The sequence below is a fragment of the Mytilus trossulus genome, chromosome 10, assembly GCF_036588685.1.
Source record: "Mytilus trossulus isolate FHL-02 chromosome 10, PNRI_Mtr1.1.1.hap1, whole genome shotgun sequence".
Lineage (NCBI taxonomy): Eukaryota > Metazoa > Mollusca > Bivalvia > Mytilida > Mytilidae > Mytilus > Mytilus trossulus.
The window spans coordinates 30,681,037-30,699,965 of NC_086382.1; the positions used below are offsets into that span (position 1 = coordinate 30,681,037).

The 18,929-nt window shown below is 31.3% G+C and overlaps 1 protein-coding gene across 1 annotated transcript; it reads right to left on the reverse strand.

Moving 5' to 3' along the window:
• Window positions 1-10,625: 10,625 nt before the first annotated feature.
• Window positions 10,626-18,918, reverse strand: LOC134687198 (uracil phosphoribosyltransferase homolog). The gene is made up of 7 exons (XM_063547298.1): window positions 18,554-18,918; window positions 16,094-16,136; window positions 15,344-15,413; window positions 14,337-14,399; window positions 13,258-13,419; window positions 12,499-12,597; window positions 10,626-11,689 (listed from the first exon to the last, which is right to left on the reverse strand). Exons 1-7 carry the CDS (start codon window positions 18,682-18,684, stop codon window positions 11,583-11,585), a joined length of 675 nt encoding a protein of 224 aa, XP_063403368.1. The 5' UTR covers window positions 18,685-18,918; the 3' UTR covers window positions 10,626-11,582.
• Window positions 18,919-18,929: the final 11 nt, after the last annotated feature.

Sequence of the window (18,929 nt, forward strand, 5' to 3'; positions counted from 1 at the left end):
GGGTGACCCCAAGGAACTTCCATCTAATTGCATGTGATTTGTTTTATTGTCCCATACAAGAATATATATGGTTTAAGGGTGGGGATCTGGACCGTTTTCAAGTTTTCAAACAAGAGGGGTTGGGGTGACCCCCTATGGACTTCCCTTTTATTTCATTTGATTTGTTTTATTGTCCCCTACAAGAATATTTATGGTTTAGGGGTGGGGATCTGGACCGTTTACAAGATAATAGCACATTCTCAGATTGAAGGGAGTGGGAATGACCCCCCAGGGCATCCCCCTATATTTTATGTGATTTATTTTATTGTCCAGTAATCATTTCTGAAGACTGTATGTATCTATCACTTATAGTTTTCAAGTTATATTCATTTAAAAAAAATTGAAAATAAAATCCCATAGGGTTCTATAGTAAAACCCTCCCTGCTTTCTACCCCAAAATACCCCTTGATAGACCGCAATGCACAAACGAAAGACTAGTGGCTCACCTAGACATATTAGTCTACCATTTTATGAAATCCTAAGTCAATCTGACAAGCAGTTTTGGAGAAATGCTGCGGACAAGTTCATTTTTCAAAGCGGCGGAAGAAGAAGAGGAGGAAGAAGAACTAGATTTGTAATTGCCAGCAATAACGGATGAAACCCTTTCCCAATTGCCAGGACAATGGCAGCCATTTTCGAAATTCCAAAGTCAAAGAGCACATCAGCACATGCCATTTACCATTTTTGTAAAGATTGGAGCATTTTGAAAATTTTGAAAATTTTCACATTTTACCCCTTTCCATGGCAACGGACCAGCCATCTTGACCATTCCAAAGTCAGAGGGACAACTTCACATGGTGGTCAACATTATACCATAGTTCCATCAATTTTGGTCAATTCTATTCCAAGAACTGCTCCAGACAAAAATAGTGGAAGAAAAATAATAATAAAAAAAAGAAAAAAAAGAAACGTACAATAACAATATGTCACCCCAATTTCGTTGAGGGTGCCATAATAATAAAAATAACTGAGCAAAAACAATAAGTCTCCAAACTTTGTTTGGGAGACTTAATTAACCAAACACGTGTTAACTATAAACAAACAACTTTACATGTTCGATTTTGTACAACTTTGATAAATACATTGATCTTTGCCTCGAACACATCTTGGAATTAGTGTTACTATATATTTGATTTTTTTGTTTAATCCAACTTTCATCACTATTGGCACTCTATAGGTGGAGGTAGTCAAAGTTCTATTCTAGAGGAACCGGTTCCAATCCCGTGAAAGTTCTAGATATAATGCAAAAACGCATGTCTTGCACTCACTGTTTGGTGACTGATAACAAATTGTAATTCTTCTAAGGTTTGCAATTGCATAATGCAAACTTAATCAATTTATGCCACTATTTATCTTTTGTCTCTGCAGTTGCAACCATTCTACTAACATGCCAATTATTACTGTCTATTTGTAATGGGTGCTTTTAATGGAAATTTAAGCCCCTAATTTGAAACCTTGCATATGTTCTATAATGCTATTTCCAGGTTATACCTTTACATAGTATGATATTTTATCTGGGGATGCAATTAACATATCAGATTAGGTAGTTTAATTTTCAAGAGTTTTCTAATTGTTTTTTTTAACTTCAAAACTGGTGTATTTCTTTGCTCTCGACTGTCAAAGGGGCACTAGCTACGAGATGCATAACAAAATTAACGTATGATTTGTTTATGTTTAATCAATAATTATAATGAAATAGTGAAAAAAATAGTTGCTTTCAGCCAAAATGGTTCAATTTTGTCAAATTAATCTAAATAATATTGATAATAACTTTTTCACTTGCAAGTCAACCTCATTAAATCTGTATTCATGTGAACTTCAATTTTACCCCTTAACTAGAGATGGACATATATTCATTTAAAAAAAATTGAAAATAAAATCCCATAGGGTTCTATAGTAAAACCCTCCCTGCTTTCTACCCCAAAATACCCCTTAATAGACCGCAATGCACAAACGAAAGACTAGTGGCTCACCTAGACATATTAGTCTACCATTTTATGAAATCCTAAGTCAATCTGACAAGCAGTTTTGGAGAAATGCTGCGGACAAGTTCATTTTTCAAAGCGGCGGAAGAAGAAGAGGAGGAAGAAGAACTAGATTTGTAATTGCCAGCAATAACGGATGAAACCCTTTCCCAATTGCCAGGACAATGGCAGCCATTTTCGAAATTCCAAAGTCAAAGAGCACATCAGCACATGCCATTTACCATTTTTGTAAAGATTGGAGCATTTTGAAAATTTTGAAAATTTTCACATTTTACCCCTTTCCATGGCAACGGACCAGCCATCTTGACCATTCCAAAGTCAGAGGGACAACTTCACATGGTGGTCAACATTATACCATAGTTCCATCAATTTTGGTCAATTCTATTCCAAGAACTGCTCCAGACAAAAATAGTGGAAGAAAAATAATAATAAAAAAAAGAAAAAAAAGAAACGTACAATAACAATATGTCACCCCAATTTCGTTGAGGGTGCCATAATAATAAAAATAACTGAGCAAAAACAATAAGTCTCCAAACTTTGTTTGGGAGACTTAATTAACCAAACACGTGTTAACTATAAACAAACAACTTTACATGTTCGATTTTGTACAACTTTGATAAATACATTGATCTTTGCCTCGAACACATCTTGGAATTAGTGTTACTATATATTTGATTTTTTTTTTTAATCCAACTTTCATCACTATTGGCACTCTATAGGTGGAGGTAGTCAAAGTTCTATTCTAGAGGAACCGGTTCCAATCCCGTGAAAGTTCTAGATATAATGCAAAAACGCATGTCTTGCACTCACTGTTTGGTGACTGATAACAAATTGTAATTCTTCTAAGGTTTGCAATTGCATAATGCAAACTTAATCAATTTATGCCACTATTTATCTTTTGTCTCTGCAGTTGCAACCATTCTACTAACATGCCAATTATTACAGTCTATTTGTAATGGGTGCTTTTAATGGAAAATTAAGCCCCTAATTTGAAACCTTGCATATGTTCTATAATGCTATTTCCAGGTTATACCTTTACATAGTATGATATTTTATCTGGGGATGCAATTAACATATCAGATTAGGTAGTTTAATTTTCAAGAGTTTTCTAATTATGTTTTTTTTAACTTCAAAACTGGTGTATTTCTTTGCTCTCGACTGTCAAAGGGGCACTAGCTACGAGATGCATAACAAAATTAACGTATGATTTGTTTATGTTTAATCAATAATTATAATGAAATAGTGAAAAAAATAGTTGCTTTCAGCCAAAATGGTTCAATTTTGTCAAATTAATCTAAATAATATTGATAATAACTTTTTCACTTGCAAGTCAACCTCATTAAATCTGTATTCATGTGAACTTCAATTTTACCCCTTAACTAGAGATGGACATATATTCATTTAAAAAAAATTGAAAATAAAATCCCATAGGGTTCTATAGTAAAACCCTCCCTGCTTTCTACCCCAAAATACCCCTTAATAGACCGCAATGCACAAACGAAAGACTAGTGGCTCACCTAGACATATTAGTCTACCATTTTATGAAATCCTAAGTCAATCTGACAAGCAGTTTTGGAGAAATGCTGCGGACAAGTTCATTTTTCAAAGCGGCGGAAGAAGAAGAGGAGGAAGAAGAACTAGATTTGTAATTGCCAGCAATAACGGATGAAACCCTTTCCCAATTGCCAGGACAATGGCAGCCATTTTCGAAATTCCAAAGTCAAAGAGCACATCAGCACATGCCATTTACCATTTTTGTAAAGATTGGAGCATTTTGAAAATTTTGAAAATTTTCACATTTTACCCCTTTCCATGGCAACGGACCAGCCATCTTGACCATTCCAAAGTCAGAGGGACAACTTCACATGGTGGTCAACATTATACCATAGTTCCATCAATTTTGGTCAATTCTATTCCAAGAACTGCTCCAGACAAAAATAGTGGAAGAAAAATAATAATAAAAAAAAGAAAAAAAAGAAACGTACAATAACAATATGTCACCCCAATTTCGTTGAGGGTGCCATAATAATAAAAATAACTGAGCAAAAACAATAAGTCTCTAAACTTTGTTTGGGAGACTTAATTAACCAAACACGTGTTAACTATAAACAAACAACTTTACATGTTCGATTTTGTACAACTTTGATAAATACATTGATCTTTGCCTCGAACACATCTTGGAATTAGTGTTACTATATATTTGATTTTTTTGTTTAATCCAACTTTCATCACTATTGGCACTCTATAGGTGGAGGTAGTCAAAGTTCTATTTTAGAGGAACCGGTTCCGATCCCGTGAAAGTTCTAGATATAATGCAAAAACGCATGTCTTGCACTCACTGTTTGGTGACTGATAACAAATTGTAATTCTTCTAAGGTTTGCAATTGCATAATGCAAACTTAATCAATTTATGCCACTATTTATCTTTTGTCTCTGCAGTTGCAACCATTCTACTAACATGCCAATTATTACTGTCTATTTGTAATGGGTGCTTTTAATGGAAAATTAAGCCCCTAATTTGAAACCTTGCATATGTTCTATAATGCTATTTCCAGGTTATACCTTTACATAGTATGATATTTTATCTGGGGATGCAATTGACATGTCAGATTAGGTAGTTAAATTTTCAAGAGTTTTCTAATTATGTTTTTTTTTTAACTTCAAAACTGGTGTATTTCTTTGCTCTCGACTGTCAAAGGGGCACTAGCTACGAGATGCATAACAAAATTAACGTATGATTTGTTTATGTTTAATCAATAATTATAATGAAATAGTGAAAAAAATAGTTGCTTTCAGCCAAAATGGTTCAATTTTGTCAAATTAATCTAAATAATATTGATAATAACTTTTTCACTTGCAAGTCAACCTCATTAAATCTGTATTCATGTGAACTTCAATTTTCCCTTAACTAGAGATGGACAACGCATGCTTTGTATGTGTACTGTTTATTTAAAGGAAAGGAATGTTAACATTGAAAGTGAAACAAAGGTAAATCGTTTGATGACTGATTCGTTCCACTAAAAATCTTTCTTTCACATGTAAAATCGACGAGAAACATATATATTTTAATTTATAAAATAGAATTAAACAGACCTATAAAAATTCAAATGCACATGTGGCTTAATCTATTTATATCTAATCATTAGTATATTAAGGTTTACATGCTTATATGGTCATCTGAGGTCAACTCGATATTTAATTAGATGGAGTCTAGACAAAAATACACACGAAACGAAACTACATATTATTGACCCTATGCTCTGTAAACTGTTTATTTCACACTTTTGAAAGTTTGGATAAATGTTTTACATTGTTATAAATAAAATATAAAAATTTGAGTCAAATCAGTGACCATGAATTTGACAGCTAGTGCCCCTTTAATGATATCTTGACTGTTCCGATTCATATTTAAGTCCTAGTTGTATGCATGATATAGACAGAAAGATGATCATTTTATTAGATGTCATTGGCTTTTAACTTGCTTTCCTCAACTGTGAGTACTCTCAGATATATACTTTGTATCTTTTGTGTTTGTTCTGTACCAGATTAGGGGAAGGGTTTGAAGCCAGCAAATATGTTTAACCCTCTACATTTTGTATGCAATTTAGTGGTTGTTGTTTGCTGCTGTATATCATACTTGTTTTTATTTTTTGTTTTGTACATAAACCAGGCTGTTCGTTTTTTCATGATTTGAATTTTTTTACATTCAAATTGATCATTTGGAACCTTTTGCAGCTGTCTATGCAATACAGGTTAGTATTTCTTATTGTTGGAGTTCTTGCAGTGACATATAGTTGTTAACTTGTTTACTTCTACATAAGTTAGTCTGTAGTGGAAGTTGTCGTATTGCCAATCATACTATATCTTCTTTATTTAAAGACTTCACTTGTCATTGTTCCTTTACAATAGGAAACATCTTTATTTTAAACTGTTCATTTACTTTAAATCCATTTTTCACAAGTAGAAGAATTTTAGAGTGTTAATTTCATCAATCTTTCAATTCAAGTAAAATAATATAAAACAAAGTAATGAAAAACCATATTAAATATATATAAGGAAGATAATGCAGATTCTAGGGAGATCAACTTAACACATTATACATTCAGTTTTCAATCTTCAGCATTGAATCAGTGTTGTCTGTAATGACATAACAATGGTGCTTTGAGGAATAACATTCAAAATTCTAATACTATTGGATAAGTTGAAAAAATGCTTTGTCAGTTTGAATAAATTACAGGAGAAAATTGTATTCTGTTTACTGATCCTCTGTATAAGGAATTTTTCAGACTATATTGTTTTTGAATGCCAGGTTAAATGTGGTTTTAACTATTCTAATGCATATTGAAGTGTCTTATTTCATAAAACTAAAAACAATAAGAATAAATTTTTCAATGAACTGCATACGCTCACAAAGCATAAAATAAAATGGAAATAACAATAATATTTAAAGTACATCACAATCAAAATATTACTATATAAATAGCATAAACATTTCTGTAGAACATAAAGCACGTTGGTGTATCATTTAACATATCAAACTTAATTTAAGAATTGATAAGATACAAAAAAACAACAACATTGTTTTCAACATGTAAAAAGTAACCTATACTATTTCATCTTTTCTAGCAGTCAGTCACCTCAAAACCTCTAGATCTGACAAATCGACCAAGAATTTCCCTATTTCCTTGCAGCACAAATTACAAAATTTATCAATAACCTTAATATATGATATCATTATCATATTATTTGATCGTCTAGTATCTAAACAAATACAGCCCTTATTTAAACTTCATATTATTTAAGGAATGCCTAATATTTTTTCTGTCTATGAAGAAATAAAATTTAAAAAAATGGTACACACTGAAAATCATTGAGTAAATCATTTTAAAAATTGTGGTAAAAACTCTATTTTGGCATCAAAATTAGAATGATCTGATCATAGATATGTATAATTAGTTTCAAGTTGATTGGACTTCAACTTCATCAAAAGCTACGTCAACCAAAAACTTTAACCTGAAGCAGGACAATTGAACGAACAATCCAATGGACACACAGACAAGAAAAAATAATGCCGTCTACTTACGTAGGTGGGAAGTAATATGCATTTATACTTCTTTTTCTGTAATTCAACCTTGGTTTGTAAAGTATTAAGCTTTTTTAGTTTGTTTTTCAGTTTCAGATAATGATTTTCTCTATTAATGAGTATTTCTAATAGTTGAGTAACTTAAACAACCCATTTCACATTCACATAGAGATTCTATGAATATAGTATTTTTAATTTTTGTAGAAAATTATAACCAACAAAAAATAATTTCATCTCTTTACATTGCATATCTTCCATAGTGTAAAAAAATATCTAGCTATACAATTTTTTATAAAATGATTTTTCAAACATTTTGATAAATTTATTGTCATTTCCATTGCTATGTAGATATTATATAAGTTTACTTGCTGTTAAATATTGTGAATGAGAAACAAAAAGTTGAACTGTATTTCTTACTATTGATTTTCCTGCCATGAATTTTCAGTAAGCCAAAGTTTAACGCGATAATGATGTGAAAAAATCTCACATGGTATAGCATGCTCATATCAAGGTTGATATCAATTTCAGTGGTTCTGAATCGTAGTTCCTGAAAAATATCACTGAACTTTCTTAGGACAGACGGAGATCAAGTAAAACAATGAAGCCACTTCCTTCAGAACAGGGTATAATATATGAGCCTTCCTCTTTTCCTGAATGAACTTTGTCCAAATGAACAGTGTATACAACAAATTGATATGTAATAATGTTCCATACATAGTGGAATGTTTACCATAACATCTGAAAAGCCAAGATGACCTCCACCATTGAATTTGAACACAATTTAGTATAATAGAACCCTTTTTGAAAGATCAAAATCATCTGGAGGGGCACATTCAATCCATGAACTTTGTGATAACTTTGTCAAACATCTGAACACAAATTTAATAATTATTGCCCACACTGATCTGTGTCCACACTTGTATATTTAAAAAGAAAATGTCAAAGCATAATTTTTTTTATATTCAAAATCTTCCTTGGATAAAAAAAACTAGAGGCTCTAAAGAGCCTGTGTGGCTCACCTTGGTCTATGTGAATATTCAACAAAGGACACAGATGGATTCATGACAAAATTGTGTTTTGGTGATGGTGTTGTGTTTGTAGATCTTACTTTACTGAACATTCTTGCTGCGTACAAATATCTCTAACTATAATGATTGGCCCAGTAGTTTCAGTGGAAAATGTTAGTAAAAATTTACAAATTTAATGAAAATTGTTAAAAATTGACTATAAAGGGTAATAACTCCTTAGAGGGTCAAATTGACCATTTTGGTCATGTTGACTTATTTCTAGGTCTTACTTTGATGTAAATTATTGCTGTTTACAGTTTATCTTTATTTATAATAATATTCAAGATAATAACAAAAAACGGCAAATTTCCTTAAAATTACCAATTCCGGGGCAGCAACCCAACAACCAGTAGTCCAATTCATCTGAAAATTTCAGGGCAGATAGATCTTGACCTGATTAACAATTTTACCCCTTGTCAGATTTGCTCTAAATGCTTTGGTTTTTGAGTTATAAGCCAAAAACTGCATTTTACCCCTATGTTCTTTTTTTAGCCATGGCGGCCATCTTGGTTGGTTGGCTGGGTCATCGGACACAATTTTTAAACTAGATACCCATATGATGATTGTGGCCAAGTTTGATTTTATTTGGCCCAGTAGTTTCAGAGGAGAAGACTTTTGTAAAAGTTAACGACGACAGACAACGAAGGACGACGGACGCCAAGTGATGAGAAAAGCTCACTTGGCCCTTTGGGCCAGGTGAGCTAAAAAAGCACAGGAATAACACCTGTAAAATCATATTTATGGCAGATACACAAATCTTGCATTTTATCAAGCTTTCACCATATTAACTGCATACTTCTTTTAATATTAATAAGGACATGTGATATGATAACCAATAAAACAGCTACCCACAAGATTCCAAAGGCTGGTGATGTAAACAACTATAAGGCATAGTAAGGCCTTCAACAATAAGCAAAACCCAATACCATATAGTAAAAAGCTATAGTAGGTAAAATTGTGTTTCCTTTGAAAAGCCACATCAAAATAATTTTAACTCCATGTAAAGTATAAAATTGTGAATGGAAATGGGGAATGTGTCAAGGAGACAACAACCCAACCATAGAAAAAACAACAGCAGAATTACATGCAAAGGCATATTTTATGCACTGATCTTACATACTATTATACTTGTGTATTTAAAGACATTACATGTGATTCAATCATAAACATTTCATACAAAATACATCTTATGTGTATCCCTTTTCAAAGGCATCCCTTACAACGGGATATTATTGTAAATTAGCATAAAAAATAACAATGGAAAACTGTAAACAGACAACAAGCACAAAGTATTGTTCTTTTGTTGGTGAACAATCCATCACCACAGATCAAAAAAGTAAATTGCACATCTTGTAAATCAAATTATTAACAAAAGGAGTCAGTTTGGTATGGGCTTTATTGTCGCTGAATATTGATACCATACTTTTAAATTAAAACAAGTTTCAAGTTGATGAAAAGACATGCAAGATAGTGAAAATTGTAATAGAACTTTTATTTGATGGATTTTTTTTTTATCAAATAGCACAACAGCAAACTGGCAAAAAGTAGACATTTTTTTCGAAATTTGATAAAAATTGTCCAGATTTCAACCAACTAAATATTCATGTCATATTTTTAACATACTACATTTGTATAACAAATCAAATATTTTATTGTCGTATAAACTTTACAGTTTGGGACCATCATAACAAACATGATGTTAAAAGACCTCTTTTGTCAAAGTTTTTGCACTCTGTTTCCTTAGGAATTTGCCTGTTTTCATTGAACATTGTGGAAAATCAAAATGTGTTACATGATGTAATTGTCTATAATAAATAACAATTTCGGATGTAATCTTAAAATAAAGGTGGTATATTATCATATGGCCTTATTAAGCATACTCCTTTGATTTTGATTTTTTTTTTGGGGGGGGGGGGGGGGGGTTACAAATATAAGTTTTTAAAATGTACCCTGTCTGCAAAACTGATAGGACTGAGAAAAAGAATAATTTAATATCACTTCATAACTTACTACAATTAGTTGCATTTTAAAATGGTGAGATTCTATAGAAAAAATTGTTTATTAGCTCTAACTACATGGCTACAGAAAAATGTCTGTTGACAAAGCGTTTTTTATTTGAATAAGGAAAAATAACACTCTTTGAGAGTTTTAGTTATATTATATTGCACAAATTATAAATTAAATACATTAAACCTTCCTATTATTGGAATTTGAATACATGCTTAAGCTTGTTACAACCAATATTTAAGTTACTCAAGACTATATTTCATTGTATATATGTGGCTCAGTCTAGCAAAATTTTCAAATTTGACACAACTTTAATGTGATAATTTCATAGTCAGTGTATAATTTTTGTAACATTTGCTTGCGGCAGATTTAAAATAGTTTTGAGATGTACCCACATACAGACTGAAAAGGGTAACTATTCATGATTCATATATCATGTATATTGATGCCCTTTGAAAAAAGTATTTATCGTAGCGTATCAACTAAAGAAATTCATACGTAGCAATTCAATCCTTCATAAACAACACATCATTAATATTCATATCAAAATTGCACTCATCATAAATCAAACAGCAGATACATGCATACTGAGGTATTACTTTAACCTCCATACAATCATTTAAATGTGCAAGAAAAACTAGGCATAGTACAAATCTAAAACACAACCTCAAGTTTAAAATGCCTCATCGTGTGCTGCACTTTAAAATGCAGAAGTAATACTGCAGATTCATTATTATTCATGGGAAACCACAATTTGAATTTTTTAATGAAATACAAATGTTCAATAAGTGTGTATGCCAGCTTTTGAAAACTACAAAATCATATATTCAGGAAGGACAATTTTTCCTCAATCCATAAAAATCAGTACTCAAGAAAGAAATGAATCCACAATACAAAAAAAAAAGTCTCTTTATACATTAAAAGATGGGATACGAATAAAATGTTCCATGTACATGTCAGGAAATTCTTATTTTCATTAACAAGTTAAGAATATATAACACGGTCATTCTACTCGATACGCTCACTCCATTCATCTGCATAACAATCAAATCCAATATCATATATTCACCCTGAAACAATTTTTTTTTAAATTTCATACAACACAATGGTTTGTACAATCAAGACCATGTTATACATGTTCAGGCATATTAATAATATATCAGACTGATAAACATCAAATGACCTGTAATGTTGATGTAGTAAGTCTGGGATCGCAAACCACACACACTTGATAGTACAATGAATCTTTCGAGAGTATTTTTATCTTTCAGTCTGTTCCAAAATATTTCATTTCAAAATATTTTGGAGTGACAGAATGTACTATTTTTCTTTTTTCAGTCCATTCCAAAATATTTCATTTCGAAATATTTTGGAGTGACAGGATGTACTATTTTTCTTTTTTCAGTCTGTTCCAAAATATTTCATTCCAAAGTGATTTGGAGTGACAGGATGTACTTCTGATGTCAGTACTTTCATATTTGGAAATCTTTTCACTAAGGCTTTGGCAGCTGAAAAACAAAGAAGTATGTTTAAAGTGAGGTGATCTTGGTATTCAGAGTATTCCATTTTTTTTCATTGCAATTTAATAATAATATTTACATTTATTCAGTTTAATCTGTTTGAATTTTCTACCATGTCTACCTGATGTCCTACTTATGATAATATACTGTAAATCAGCTTATTTTCGCGGATACTTAATTTCACTTTTGGTCCTATCTAGGCCACTAAGCGGCTATTTAATTTCGCTATTTTCTAATTAACTTGAGGTGGTTAAATAAGAAAAGATCAAAGTGATTTATATTTGCGACGATTTAAATTCGCATTATTTTTCTACTTGTGAAAGTCACGAAAATAAATCCCTCATGAAAATAAGTTGGTTTACAGTAATTACTGCATAATAAGATATTTTAAAATGCTTTACACCATACCCAACTATCAGTTATTGGTGTGGTAGAGGCAGTAGGTTACACAAATCAAATTTCTTTGGTTCATCAGGCTGAAATGAATCATGTTTGGTCATGCTGATTTTTTTTAATAGCTTTCTAAAGGATTTTTTTCTCATTGTTGAAGGCTGTGCTAGCTAAAGGCCTTCTGCAGTTAACTCATATCTAGCATAAAAATCTTAAAGATGATAATAATGATCTTGGCTCCCAGTCATCAAACTTTACTCAGTACTCAAAGAGTAAAAAAATTGTACTCAAAACATTAATCCAGTATTTTGATTGGATGAATTATGACTTTTAGTGGGGTTATAGTGCTTGTAATTCTTATGACCACAAAGCAAGGTTACACCAATTCTAAAGGGTAATATTCATACCTTGTGGAGTAACAAAGAGATTCAGTAAGATGATATTGTCTTCTTTCACGTAATGATCTTTTAAAACCTGGACAGCTTTTATAACTGTGTTCCCTGAATCTGAAATGAAACAATTTATCTACATTAACTGCGTATTCATAATAAATCATTGGGTTCTAACTTTTGTTGATTTTGTGGGTATATGGAAACTATGAATTTGACCGTTCAGCTAAGTATAAATAGAATGTTATTGCCGATAGGCTTGTATACAAACTTATGCAAATCACACATGATAATACAAATTTTCTTACTCACAAAAATTTATATCCACTTAAAAATAAATGAATTCACAGTACATGATTACTTTAAACTGAGGTATTATTGTGAGGTTTAATTCATTAAGAATAATGTGACTGGTTAAGATGCTAATATTCATAATAAATATTTGAATGAAAAGTTTGTCAGAATAAGTCAAATTTAAATTCCACAATATACCACTTAATCCGTAATTCCTATATTTTCCCTTTGATCTCACTGCCTAATATTTTCGAGTATCAACGTACTGGCTGTATCACTGAAGATATTAGGCAATTCATTTTGTGACGTCATAATTACCGATAAACAGAATAATAGGTAGTTTTGTTTTTGATACTGACTTTATCATATGGAATATCTTAACTCACCCTAAAGATAGTCTAGATATTCCAATTACATAGTCGGTATCAAAATCGAAACTACCTATTATTCTATATTTATCCCATATATCTATCCATTACTTACTCATAATAGGATACATCAATAAGACTTTACGTTGGTCTATGTCTGGTGGTAGTTTGGCATATACAACTTTAGCTTCCCGAGTATCTTCATCTTTTTGTATCAGGATTTTCCCGATTCGTATCGACCTACAACAGTCTCGCAAACCTTGTTCCATGGCCTCTCCTGCAAATAAATTCACATTACATTGGACCTGAATAAAATAAGAGTCAAAATATTCCCAAAGACAAACAAGAAATAATATCAACAAATAAGAATTGTAATGTTCCCCAAGACAAACAAGCAACAAAATCAATGAAAAAACTTTACTTAATAAAATAAAGTATACTAAGGTTCAGGAAACAAACAACACTAGGGATAAAAAAAAATACTCAGTAAATTAATTCAACCGTTTGACAACTTAACCTTGAATTTCATACTTTCAATCATACTAGAGAATAGTGATAGAAGCCATGACATAAAGCCTCCTCAAGTCAAAAGGGGTAAACATGATCCTTGATTTGAGGGGAATACTCAATCCTTTCAATTTCTATTGAGCATTATGAAAAATATGACGCTATATTGTTCAGCAAATTTAATTCTTACAATTGTTAATCAGCACTGCTGTCATTACATTTCATTAGAACATTGTGTTTTAGTGCCTAAGGAACAACAATTTTTCTAGTTTATCCTGTATAATGACAATCAAGAAGGTGCTTGATGAACTTATATAGTGCAGGGATACAGGCAATCCCCTCTATCTGGTAAATGATGTCATAAAGGTGGACATAATTGAGGAAGTTTTCCACTGAAGGAGATAACTCGAAAGTGGTCTATAAGGGATATTCAATGTACTGTATGTAAACCAACTTATTTTAGTGGATACTTTATTTCGTGATTAGCCCTATCTAGACAACTTCAGGGCTATCTAATTTCACAATTTTTTATTTATTTCAGGTGTTTGATTAAAATAAAGAAAACATCCAAGTTCAACATATTTTGCAACAATTTATATTTGGGTTATTTTTCTTCTCGCAAAAATTAGTTTGTTTACATTATATGCAAAGGGATGTCTATGTTGTACCTTGTGCTTTCCTACTTACCACTTCTCATTATGCTTACTCCACAGTTACCCCTTTGGTAGCTTAAGCCTTCATACGTATGACCTATAAAATATAACAATGTGTTTACAAATAATTAGCTTCTATGTTACTGCACATAAAATATGTAAAAGATGAAAGAGACATATTGACACACTGGCACAGCAAACTTCAAAAACAAAATAATCAATAAAAATCATGTAAATATTTTCATAATCAAAGTTCAAGGATTTTCATAAGTTTGCATTTAACTGACAGTTCACTTATCCTTCTACTGACATGAAATTGGCCTAATGCATTCTGGGTAATATATATTCAAAAGTGTACACCAAAACTTTTTACAAGACTGTTCTTAACAAAATCTAGTAATTGAACCAATGCTGTAAAGTTATTTTCATGTTGGTGTACAAACAATGAGATTGCCTAGTTCTTTATCTTCTAAAAACATACACTAAGTCAATTGTAAAGACAACTTCTGAGGTGTTTATAATGACATTGGTAACACATGATGGTCTCCCACAGTTGGTGCAAAGACGGGAATAAAGGAGTAGGTTCGGTAAGGTCCTAAAATGGCCCCCTTTTTTTTAGCTTAAATTTCAAATTTTGATTTATTGACCAATATATCAATAATTCATAGCTCTTACAGTAACTAAATAGAAAATAAGCCCTATTGTTGAAAAATTACGTTTCTGCGTTTTATTTATGCTGTCACATATAGTACTTATTTTGATTTTCACAAAAAAAGTCAATAAAAATGGGTAAATTTCCATAGATTTTAAGACAGATAGCGTAGATCGCATACGTCAACAACAAAGATCTTTTGAAATAATGTTTGTAAATACAAATATGGCCCTTACAAAACTTACTCCTTTGGCAGTAATTAATTTGTTCAATGTAAAAGCTTTTTCTGAAGACTATATTATCTTCCACAAATTATACAGGATAAATGTTTTGTCAATTTGAGGTTTAAAAACAACATAAACTCAAATTCATGTTCATCTGAGTCCTACCTGTGGGTGTTGTCACATCACAATGTCTGTATGGTAGTTGATTTAATCCTTCCTCAACAACTAATCTAATCTAAATAAATAGATAGATAATAAATAGCAAGGTACATTCGTAAATTATTGCTTAAATTCATTTTTTGGGATTTCGTAATTTTAGCCTATAATGCCATTTTCATTTTTGCAATATTGTGAAAAATCCTGTTAAAATTCATATAAAACATTTCATATGCGAGTTTAAATTTTAGCAAATTAGCAATTTTTAAATATCCTTGTCTCATTTTTTGAAAGGATGTAGGCTCTTGGCCAATCCTCCAAAATCCCTTTCATTAATTTACAATTCAAGGAGTAAATTACCAACTCAAAACATCTTTAAGCTTACAAAAAACATAGATCAGTCGGAAAAATATCACCAATTAATGTAAATTTTATGCTTCCTCTGAAATTAAGACCAGATGAAGACCTCAACATTTGCTCACTATAGTATGGAATGTAGCAATCTTCAAATTTAAATTTCTATTTCTGTGCCAGTGTAGATTAATTTATTCTTGTGGGTAATAATTTTCGGGGATTGAGGAAAACTTGCATTTACATGTTTTTTTTTATTTTGTGGTTTTGTCGATTTCTGTGTTCAAAGCCTAGGCTATGGAAAATTGTAATTCAAGGAGCATTTGAATTTGTGGTTCATATGTACCCACAAAACCCAGAAAATTGGTACCCAATGATAATTATGAATCCACAGTATATTATACTCACTAATCTGTCTGCATAGAAGATAAAGTCTCCTCTTGATGTGGTTCTGAAATATAAAGTCAAAATATAGAAAGATGTGGTGTGAGTGCCAATGAGACAACTCTCCATCCAAGTCACAATTTATAAAAGTAAACCATTATAGGTTAAGGTACAGCCTTCAACACAGCGCCTTGACTCACACCGAACAGCAGGCTATAAACATGATAAAGGGCCCAAAAAATTTCTAGTGTAAAATCGTTCAAACTGGAAAACCAATAAATATACTTTTACTATATATGATTACAAAATTTAAATTGTATAATTGATATATTTGCTCCTGGTTTATAGAGAGTTCTACATTGGATAGGTCATAATTCAATGAAAATGTCATGACCAAATTGGCTTCATCCAATTTTCTGTCATCAGACTCATATAAATTTAAATTCTGAAATAGTAAGGTCCCAATTTGCATTTTTTTGCTAACCTTACCTACCCAAATGTTAAGTGCTTTAGGCCATGGAAAATTAATTGTTGGTTTCCCCTAACATGAGCATGCAGGTTTTTTTTTTTTGTAACCATGCATAATTTATATCTATAGATATGTTTTGTTTCTATAGCGGAACTTAAATCTTGCATAGTTCCAACACTTTTTGTCAGTGCAATAAAAAAAAAAAATTATTAAAAAAAAAATGACCCCGCGGTAAAACAATGACCCGGTTGGGTAAGGGGAAACCATGAATTATTTTTCCATGGCCTTACCAACATTTGAAAAACTTTTATGCCATTTTGAAACAAGCACTGTTTAAATGACAGTTGCAAAAGATGTTTAAACTACAAAACGTAATCTGCTATTTGTTCAACATCAATCTTTAACACACCTGACTGATCATCAGGGGTTTTATTACATTTTTTTGTATTTACTCTTCTTTCACCATTTAGGCCACATTTTTTTTTATTTGTTGGTTTACGGATCCGCCGACCTGATTTTGCCAATTTTCAGAATAAAAATAAAAGTGACTTTTCATGCTTTTTTATTCCCTCCGACCCTTATAAATGCATTATCCCTGAAAAATAATTAAAATTTTCTTTTAATATGAAATGAAATGCATTAATCATTAACAAAGTTGATAAAAATTTCTGTTGTAAAAAATAAAACTTCAAATTTACGTTTCTAAAAATAGACAAATCAATTATAACTGACCTTGAAATGTCTTTTGCGCAAATAATTTTGCAGAACGAAACCTGTGTTCAAAACCAATTACAAAATAAGTTCGTTTCCCTTATTTGTCATCAGTCCGTAAGATGCATCATCTCAGAGAAATAGACTTGTCCAAATGTGGACAGGTGGAATACATAAATTTAAGTACTGAATATTAACAAATCATTTGAAATTTTCTTGTTTCTTGTTTCATTGATAACAAAAAATATCGATTATTGGGATAAAAACCAGATTGCATGACAACTGATTAAGCCAATATTGTCGTTTTTCCAGTGGACGAGTCTATTACGTTTTTCGACACATGTGTTGAAACTTAATTTTGTACGACGTTTTTATATTTTTTTTCTTTATCAGTTTTTGTGCTTGAAGATCATTATTCACCAAGTTTTCTGGAATTGATTGAGAGCTACGCGAATCTGTTTTCTTGTTTGTGAAATGACGATTTAATTTCGTCTTTGTCAGTGCAACCCCCCTTTTATACAGGAAATTATTAAACGATGTCATGCGATGTTCTTGATCACTGATCAATAATATTTCATCGAACTTAATATTAAGAAATGATGACGAAATAGCATATAAGACAAACATTTTGTTAATAATGTGTAATATATATTTATTTTGCATATTTTTTCTGTTTTGAATTAAAGATATTTTTTTCTTTTTTTTTTCGACGGACCGACCCGACTTTTTTATGTGAAAAATCCGTAAACCAACAAATTAAAAAAACTGGGCCTTATGGAAGATAGTCAAATTACTATAAGCATGACAAGATTAGATTGACCAAATGATAGTTTACATTCATCAGAGGTGTACTTCAAAAATGATAAATAGCAAAACAATTCTGAAAGAAAAAGAAAATTTAAGCAGTTGTCTGACAGCTGTTGCTGTCAAAGTTTTCTCAATACTGCACACCTAATAAGGTTAATTTCCAACTAAGTTATTAACATAAAGTACATTGCTCCCCTTAAAAATATGTTGTTACTAAACTATAAATTTCATACAATTTAATCCTAATGACAAAAATTTACATTAATAAGGCTATAGCAATCCACTAGAATTTTGAATACATGTGTAAAATTAGTTATAAATTCTTTCTGAAATTATGAAGAGCTGCTTTACTGACATTATCTAATATGGTTGTTCACAATTTTGAATAGGCATCCAGAAAGGTATTCGATATAAATACATGATAAATGTGTTATGTATCAACAAGACAGCAACCTGACAGTGACAATGCAAAACAAATAATTAAACCACGTGCGCACTTGTCTCTCAAAACAGTCTGCAGTTCTCTGACGTTGTCTGTGATTCTCAACTTCTTGAAGTTAGAGCCAAGGTCTGAGTCGGTATAATTGTTATGTGGCAGGGAATCTTGTATCAAATCTGGCTCTACCATTTTTTTTGCTTTTGTCTACTTTCACAATCCCCGCAATATTTTTGTTTGACACGTCACAAATGAAAATTAAAATACACGAGAATATAGTCCATAAGAAAATCCAATATAGGAATTACGAGATTGGGTAATTCATGTAGTGAAATAGTTCAAAAACTATTTTATATTTTTTGGGAAAGCTTTACTCCCTGATAATATCCCGATTTAAACCACAACAGTCATCTTCCTGGAAAGATATAAGCGGACTA

What these genes read in the sequence shown, in the direction of transcription:
- LOC134687198 (XM_063547298.1), bottom strand. Translation starts at nt 18,684, where the DNA reads ATGGTAGAGCCAGATTTGATACAAGATTCCCTGCCACATAACAATTAT. An exon ending in CAGACTGTTTTGAGAGACAA is followed by an intron (nt 16,137 to 18,553) that starts GTGCGCACGTGG and finishes TTTATATTTCAG; the next exon opens with AACCACATCAAGAGGAGACT. An exon ending in TGATGTGACAACACCCACAG is followed by an intron (nt 14,400 to 15,343) that starts GTAGGACTCAGA and finishes TATATTTTATAG; the next exon opens with GTCATACGTATGAAGGCTTA.